The 8,537-nt window shown below is 51.5% G+C and overlaps 1 protein-coding gene across 1 annotated transcript in view; it reads right to left on the reverse strand.

Moving 5' to 3' along the window:
* Positions 1 to 335: 335 nt before the first annotated feature.
* The window catches only part of LOC142990364 (fibroblast growth factor receptor 1-A-like), a 9,516-nt gene continuing 1,314 nt past the window's right edge, over positions 336 to 8,537 (reverse strand). The window contains exons 2-17 of the mRNA XM_076140132.1: positions 7,327 to 7,465; positions 5,805 to 5,906; positions 5,544 to 5,716; positions 5,307 to 5,430; positions 5,034 to 5,224; positions 4,443 to 4,587; positions 4,151 to 4,341; positions 3,575 to 3,720; positions 3,379 to 3,500; positions 3,182 to 3,292; positions 2,923 to 3,113; positions 2,673 to 2,795; positions 2,304 to 2,374; positions 2,095 to 2,232; positions 1,670 to 1,775; positions 336 to 1,437 (exon numbers count right to left, since the gene is read on the reverse strand). Of these exons, the coding sequence (XP_075996247.1) occupies positions 1,348 to 1,437; positions 1,670 to 1,775; positions 2,095 to 2,232; positions 2,304 to 2,374; positions 2,673 to 2,795; positions 2,923 to 3,113; positions 3,182 to 3,292; positions 3,379 to 3,500; positions 3,575 to 3,720; positions 4,151 to 4,341; positions 4,443 to 4,587; positions 5,034 to 5,224; positions 5,307 to 5,430; positions 5,544 to 5,716; positions 5,805 to 5,906; positions 7,327 to 7,435 (2,133 nt within the window). The 5' untranslated portion in view covers positions 7,436 to 7,465 and the 3' untranslated portion in view covers positions 336 to 1,347. The remainder of the gene's footprint in view (positions 1,438 to 1,669; positions 1,776 to 2,094; positions 2,233 to 2,303; positions 2,375 to 2,672; positions 2,796 to 2,922; positions 3,114 to 3,181; positions 3,293 to 3,378; positions 3,501 to 3,574; positions 3,721 to 4,150; positions 4,342 to 4,442; positions 4,588 to 5,033; positions 5,225 to 5,306; positions 5,431 to 5,543; positions 5,717 to 5,804; positions 5,907 to 7,326; positions 7,466 to 8,537) is intronic.

The raw sequence follows: 8,537 nt of genomic DNA on the forward strand, positions 1-8,537 counted from the left end.
GGAAGGAAACGCCGCCTCAGGCTCTGGAGGAAACACGGCCAAGAAGCTGTCAGCCCAGAGGAGGCCGAGTGTGTGTGTGTGTGTGTGTGTGTGTGTGTGTGAGTGGGGTCCAGAGATCTGTGATGGATGGTGAAAAGACTCCGGCCAAGTTTCTCTTAAGACCATCCATCACTTTATACAGCACACACACACACACACACACACACACACACATCTGTTCAGGCTGATGGTTTACTTGTTCTTTCTGTTGGTAAACAGTGACTCTTGTCTGTTCTCTGGTGTGTGTGTGTGTGTGTGTGTTCATGTTGATGTCATGTTTACACGTTAAACCACAGATTCATGGATTAAGTCACATCTCAAACATGTAAACTCCATAATTACATTGAAAATAGTTCAAACTGAAGTAAATGGGTCCAGTTGATGCGATCATAGATGCATTTACTCAGGAATGTAAACATGCGTGTGCGTGTGTGTGTGTGTGACATACACACACACGCATGTTTACATGTCAGATCACAAATTTTTGTATGAACGTACTTGTCTGGTTAATCACTTCCTCCCCCGTTTACTCCCATTTATAATACAGACAAACTGACACAGCTCAGCTTGTGTTTTTGAGACGGCGCTCATTTGCAGTGCTTGGTAGAACTGAGTGACTTAGTTAAAAGTTACACACACACACACACACACACACACACACACACACACACGAAGTCGATGTAATATTGAAACTTTTAATACAGTTAATCTGAAAGCGTTTGGAGGCGTAAGTGCAAAGTTGTGGCGTCACGTTGGCTACATGAAGAAGACTCAACAGAAATAAATACAAGAAAAGAACAAATTATAAAACAGAATAAAATACAGGAAACACCGGAGGAGTAAATCCATAAATGTGTCATAAATTCATTCACTTCACGTCTTTGGTTTATTCAATTTGATGAATTATTCCAGTCTGATGTTCCACATTACAAACTATCATTTACAACATTTACAAACATTATTATCATAGTTACAAAGCAGAAACGGGTCACAAACTCTGCTGGTTCAGTCTTTCGGCTTTCTGAAGGAGTCGGAGTGTGTGTGTGTGTGTGTGTGTGTGTGTGTGTGTGTGGCTTCCTGAGGCCTCGCCGGGGGCCAGAAAGCTGGAGGTCGTCAGTCCAGAGACGAGCAGCTGTTCTTCACATCACGGCTACAGAGGAACGACAGCAAAGCAGCTTCATCCTCCACCTGTTCCTCCTCCTCCTCCTCCTCCTCTTAGGGGAAGGGGGGGGGGGGGGGAACGCTGCCCAGCATGGAAGAGGAAACGCGGGGGGAAAGGGCGACCCCAGAGAGGAAGTCCCAGGGCGTCTACGTGAAGAGGTGGGAGGCGGAGGAGCTGTACGTATCCATGCCAACGGGGGAGTACTGCACCAGAGGGGCAGACAAGTCCAAGTACTCCTGCAGGGACGGGTCAGAGGTTAAGTAAACAAACGGCTCTACCTGCTGTTACAAGTTTAAAGTAGCTCTCCACTCTCAAAGCTTCTCCTGATCTGGAGTCAAGATGGAACCAAGCTACGTTTAAAGTTCCTCTCTCATCAGGACTCTGAGGTCACAGACCAGATCTGGACTTCATATGACAACTCAGAGTCACAGCTGAAGTGAACCTGAACATGTGACCTGGACGTCTCACCTGATTGGCCACGAGGGACAGCGTGCGGTCCAGGTCCTCAACCAGCTGGAGGAAGGTGGGCCGGCGTGAGGGGACGGCGTGCCAGCAGTCCCTCATCATCAGGTACCTGGTCAAAGGTCACAGAGCAGCCAAGAGGTCAGAGAGCAGCCAAGAGGTCAGAGAGCAGCCGTGAGGTCACAGAGCAGCCGTGAGGTCACAGAGCAGCCGTGAGGTCACAGAGCTCTTATCTCAGCTCAGGATCAGTTTGACCTCTTTAACCCTTTGAGATCTGACTGACTTCTTTCATTCGCTGCTTAGAGAGTAAATAAACTAAGGCACGTTTATACTGTTTAACTATGAAACATGAGGGAGGGAAGAAATTCTGAGTGAGTGAGTGTGTGTGTGAGTGTGTGTGTGAGTGTGTGTGAGTCTGAGTGTATACTGACAGCTCCTGGGTGCATGCTGAGGGTTTCTCCATGCGGTGTCCCTCCTTCAGCAGCTTGAAGAGCTCCTCCACAGGCACCCCGGGGTACGGCGAGCCTCCCAGGGTGAAGATCTCCCACAGCAGGACGCCAAAGGACCACCTGCATCATCACAGAGCATTACATCATCCAGTCACACACACAACCACCGCTCATGATGAACAGACACTCACACGTCACTTTGGTGTGTGTAGATGCGGTCGAATAAAGCTTCAGGTGCCATCCACTTGACCGGCAGACGACCCTGTGAAGATAAGGTCCACATGTCAGAAGGTCCACAAGTCAGAAGGTCCACAAGTCAGAAGGTCCACATGTCAGAAGGTCCACAAGTCAGAAGGTCCACAAGTCAGAAGGTCCACATGTCAGAAGGTCCACAAGTCAGAAGGTCCCCACGTCAGAAGGTCCACATAATAGAAGGTCCACATGTCAGGAGGTCCACATGTCAGGAGGTCCACATGTCAGAAGGTCCCAATGTCAGAAGGTCCACAAGTCAGAAGGTCCACATGTCAGACACACAGCAGCTCCTCAGGCTCATATCTTACGTTGGTGGTCTTTTTATAATAGTCGATGTGGTGAATGTCTCTGGCGAGACCAAAGTCTGCGATCTTCATCACGTTGTCGTCTGTGACCAGCACGTTCCGGGCTGCCAGATCTCTGTGGATACACTGCAGAGAGAGAGAGAGCAGAAACAAACACGCCTACTGAGATCAACACCTAGATGACCCGATGAGAAAGGTCTCCGTCCCTCCTCTCCTCCACGTGTTGGAGCTCACATGCATCTGGCCCACTGACCTTCTTGGAGGCGAGGTAGGCCATCCCTCGAGCCACCTGGTAAGCTGCAGACACCAGCTCCCTGACCTCCAGACTGCCCAGGGTAGCCTGCCTGGAGCCGCTCCAGTACTCCAGTCCTGCTGGACGCCGGGCGCGGAGGAACTCCCTGAGGTTCCCTTGAGACGCGTACTCCACCACCACGTACAGAGGACCTGAGGAGCAGCAGAGCCGTCAGCCTCAGCAGCTCAGCACAGACCGGCAGCACATCATCTCCACTCACCTTCTCGTGTGCAGGCACCCAGCAGGTTGATGATGTTCTTGTGTTTGCCAATCATCTTCATCATTTCCATCTCAGAGATGAGGTCAGACAGGTCCTTCTCTGTGGCGTCGGCTGCACAGATCAGGGTCAGCAAGTTTATATTCAAGCAGCACAATCCACTGAGTCCTGGTGATGAGATCTTTCAGATGTTTCCTCACCTTTCAGCATCTTCACCGCCACCTTGGTGAGGCGAGTGGGCTTGTTTTTGTCGACTCCAACAGCTTCAGCGAGCACCACCTGACCAAAGCAGCCTTCACCCAGAGGCTTCCCCAGCGTCAGCCTGAGGAAGAGGAGAACCTGGTCAGTGGGGAAGAAGGAGGAAGAGGAGGAGGAGGAGAAGGAGACGAAGATTACCTGTCCCGGTGAAGCTCCCACGCAGGGTCGTAGGGAAGTTCGTACTCCGACACGCCGGCCAGGATGGAGGTCGTGGCACTGGACAGACGTGACTGACGCATCAGACAGATGCCAGACTGCAGAGAGGACGTGGACTCCACAGAGACCTGGAGGAGGAACATGAAGGAGGAGCATGAAGGAGGAGCGTGAAGGAAGAACATGAAGGAGGAACATGAAGGAGGAACATGAAGGAGGAACATGAAGGAGGAGCGTGAAGGAGGAACATGAAGGAGGAGCGTGAAGGAGGAACATGAAGGAGGAACATGAAGGAGGAACATGAAGGAGGAGCGTGAAGGAGGAACATGAAGGAGGAGCGTGAAGGAGGAACATGAAGGAGGAACATGAAGGAGGAGCGTGAAGGAGGAACATGAAGGAGGAGCGTGAAGGAGGAACATGAAGGAGGAACATGAAGGAGGAGCGTGAAGGAGGAACATGAAGGAGGAGCGTGAAGGAGGAACATGAAGGAGGAACATGAAGGAGGAGCATGAAGGAGGAACAACACAAGGGTCTATTCAAAGTCAAAGTCATAGGAAGCACCTGTCTCTTCAGAGGGATGCTCTTTGCTAACTTCTGGACCCCCAGCGGACTGTTGAAGTCACTTTTCTTTGGAGCACAGTAGAACCTGCAGACGATCGCTATGGCAGCGAGGATGATGATGAGGAAGAAGCCCAGGCAGTAGATGAAGATCTCCAGGTAGGTCTGAGAAGGCACCGGGGAGGGTGGTAGGTCTAAGCACAGACATGGAACAAAGGTTTTGAGTTCTGAACAAATCAGATTTTTGGTTGGAATTGACAGAACATATTTTGTGTTTCAGATCTCCATCACGAACCTTCGACCACTGTGAGCCAGGCAGAGTGATGAGAGACGCCGATGGAGTTCCCAGCCAGACACGTGTACTCTCCAGAATCATCCACAGACAAGTTCCTCAGCGTCAGAACCTCCATCTCCTTATCTGTCGTGTTCAAACCTGCAGTCTGAGAGAGGAGAGGTGTGGAGATCAGAGCAGAACATCAGGTCCTGAGCTTCTCCTCACATCTCCACTGTTCCTGGACCTCATGCTGCTTCTCTCCGACTTCTGTTCTATACTTAACTCCTCATTGTTCTCCATTTCCTTGCGGAGGGAAAAACATACATGTAGCGTGCTCGGCTCTTGGCTGCGTGCCAGAAGCAACAAACCACGCAGCCGGAGCTCCTTCGGTCCGTCGCCATGCCGACTGAGCCGCCAGAAGGGAGGAACCACAGGTCGATCAGGGGAGGAGGACTCGCCTCATGTTTACCAACGTGGAGGTCAACCAAACTGATTGATGTTACAATGACTGGAATGTGTGTGTGACTACATTTCCCACAAGGCCGTGCAGCTATGTGGTGAAGAAGGTCTAGCTAATGGCGGCGTCTCTTGAGACGCTGTGGTCCGTCCTACCTTGAGGACGAGGACGTACGGGTGTCCGTCCGGCGCCTCCCTGCTGCCGTTGATGGTGATGTGTTTGAGCCACTGGATGTGCGGCTGCGGGTCGCTGTACACGCGACACACAAACTCCACGTCGCCGCCCACCACGGCGGTCTGGTTGGCGGGGAGGCCGGCCTGCAGGATGGGCCTGTGCGGGGAACGTTCTGGAACAACAACACGCAAACGGTTTGAATCCCACTCCAAAGTCCCGCCGCCCAGGGAACAGGAGAGCCGGTCCAGTCTTACCCATGACGTCCAGCAGGTAGGTGTGTCTCAGGCTGCCGTGCTGGTTCTCCACCACACACGTGTAGTTTCCTTTATCGGACGGGACCACCGACTCCATGATGAGGGTCCACAGGTGGTCTCTGATCTGAAAGGTTCAGGCAAAGGCTCATACGGTATCCAAGCAACAGCACACATGATGAACACATGTTCCTGCCTCATCCGTGATGCGGCGCTGAGCGATGGACGGTCGACTCGCACCTTGAAGCCTCCGATGCGTTGGTCCTTCCTGAACTCCCGCCCGTTCTTGTACCAGCGCAGCGAGGGAGCGGGACTCCCCGTCGCTTGGCATCGGAATTTGACCGTCTTGCTGGTGGGGACGGCGTGGAGCTGCTTCTTCATCTTCTCTGGTGTGACCCACTGAGGCGCCAGAGCTGAGGAGGAAGAGCAGAGGGCGAGAGAAGGTCAGTGAGGTTCATGTGTCCACCACAGAAGAAGAAGAGTAAAGGCAGGCAGACTCACGCTGGAGCTTCTCACTGCTGGTGGAGAGCTCGTTAGACGGCTTGTTCTCCTCTGAGGAAGACTCGTCATCCTCCTCATCTTCAGACGACTTCACAGCATCAGCTTAACAACAAGAGAGTGAGTGAGTGAGTGGATTTCCTCGTTGGGCAAACCAGAGACCCTGCAGCAGATTGACCTCTGACCTCTGACCCACAGAGTCACTGTGAATGAGGCAGTGGCTCAGTGGGTAGTGCTTCCGCTTGGGAACCGGAGGGTCGCTGGTTCGAGCCCCTGCCGAGGTGCCCCTGAGCAAGGCACCGAACCCTCAATTGCTCCCCCCTCTGCGAAGGGTGGTAATATAATGTAAGACGCTTTGGATAAAAGCGTCTGCCAAATGATTGTAATGTAATGTAATGTAATCTAATGAGCCTTTAAGCTCTCCAGTCCTACAACAGGCAGACAGAAGACGTCTCCACTAAACCAGCAGACAGAGCAGACAGAGCAGAGGCGTCTCCTGATGCTCACAGGTCCTCAGCCGCAGGAAGCTGGTGGATCTAAACACATCAGAGCTGTGACTCTAATCAGGCTGCAGGAATGTTCTCTTATCTCACAGCCCAGCCCAATTCAGAGAACTCAGTGAAGATCACATGTGTAAGAGAGCAGAGAGGGAGGGAGGGAGGGAGGGAGGCGGTTTAGACTCAACCAGCCCGACCTCCATCTGAGCCGAGAGCCGAGCAGAGCGGAGACGTTCAATTTGAGTGAAACGCAAGAATTTACAGGCTGAAAAACAACAGTATCACATGAACTCAGCTGGGATCCAGATGCTGCGACTGCACACACACACACACGCTCGCTCACACACACACATGCTCGCTCACACACACACATGCTCATACACACACACACACACACACACACACACACACACACTTCTGCTGACTTGATTACCCACAGCCAGCCTGAGCAATAACACATCTGTGCATCTGGACAGGATACACAGGCCCAACACCGCACTGCCAGAGCCACGCCCCCACAGCCACGCCCCCCCCCACAGCCACACCCTCAGCTTCACCAGCAACAGTCCCAAAGCAGCCACACGTCACTTTCCTTCTTAAGAAATTTAGGTCATTGGAAAGTTTTAGACATTTTGAAGGATTAAGTCTCAAGAATATGAAGACGACAGCAGAGACAAGAAGGAGACAAGAGGAAGGAAGGAAGGAAGGAAGGAAGGAAGGGAGGGAGGGAGGAAGGAAGGGAGGGAGGGAGGAAGGAGGGAGGATTATAATAATCAACCATCAGCTCATTACAGGGCTGAAGGATCCACATTGATGTATTGATGAGCGTTGGTTTATGTGATCCACTCTACTCTGGTGGTAATCCAGTCAAGCTCAGGGGTCAAAGGTCAGACGCTCCAGCACGTGTTTGTGGTCTGTGTAGCATCTGAGCTAAACATGTGCTCAACACCAGCACACAGCAAGACGCCGCCAGAACCACCACACACACAGGAGCCATACAGGCATCACACACACACACACACACTCACCTGTGTCCGTGTCCTCTGTGGCCGGTCTGGACTGGACCCGGGGAAGCTGGACCAGCAGGAGCAGCAGCAGGATGCAGGACCACAGGCGGACAGAGCGGCAGGGAAACATCGCGGCTGCAGCAGAAACGTCCAGAACAAACTGAGACACAAAGACGGAGGAACGGGTCAGGACAGAGACATGGACTGGTCAGGACAGAGACATGGACGGATCAGGACAGAGACATGGACGGGTCAGGACAGAGACATGGACGGGTCAGGACAGGGAGACATGGACGAGCTGCATTCAGGGACCTTTGTGATGCATTTAAGGACGGATGGATGAGGTGTCGAGTGAAGTTCAGGTGTGCGCACACGCACACACACACACACACACACACACACCTCAACATTTGTCAGGTCAGATGTCAAACATAACATTGAGGCTTCACCCCCCCTCACACACACACACACACCCTCACACACTCAGACCCCCCCTCCCCTCCCCCAGTCACCATGTGTCCCTCTTCATCTCCAGCTGGGTGTGAACTCGTCCTCACACTGACGCTTCACTAATCAAACTTCATTACAGAGGAATTTTACCATCATGAGAAAAATACAAAATAAATCCCAAAAACTGGAAATCAAGAGGAAAAAAAAGGATAAAGGAAAATAACACAAAATAAAAATGAATAAAAATAAGTATTTCACTGACAATGTCTAAGATAAATAAATACTAAAAAAGTAAAATGTCCTCAGAGCATAAAACATTTCATTCTAAGCTTTGAGTTTTACTAAGCAGTCATTTTATCTTCATGGTCAAGGGCTTTAAGCTACCAGCCTCTACAGCCGCACACACACACACACACACACGTGCAGCACGTGTGTGGTTGAGGGTGTTCTTAAGTACAATGAGGACATATTTAATACAGTCACACATATGGAGCACACACACATACAAACACACACACCTGGCGCCAGAATGCAGCATGTGTGTGTTTCAGGCTGCAGCACACACACAAACACGTTCATCTCGTCTCTACCTGATCACCATGTGCTGGCTGCTCTGTGACCCCCTGCAGTGTGTAGCTCACACACGCACACATGCACACACACACGCACGCACACATGAAGAGGCTTCAGTTTTATTACGGTGACGTCAGTGTGAAAGGAAGCAAAGGAGGAATTCCTTGACTTTGACTTTTTATAAATAACATCCCCCCTATACACACACA

This window comes from Genypterus blacodes, unplaced genomic scaffold (assembly GCF_046128005.1).
Source record: "Genypterus blacodes isolate CSIRO-AG114 ecotype Tasmania unplaced genomic scaffold, CSIRO-AGI_Gbla_v1 ptg000517l_1, whole genome shotgun sequence".
NCBI lineage: Eukaryota > Metazoa > Chordata > Actinopteri > Ophidiiformes > Ophidiidae > Genypterus > Genypterus blacodes.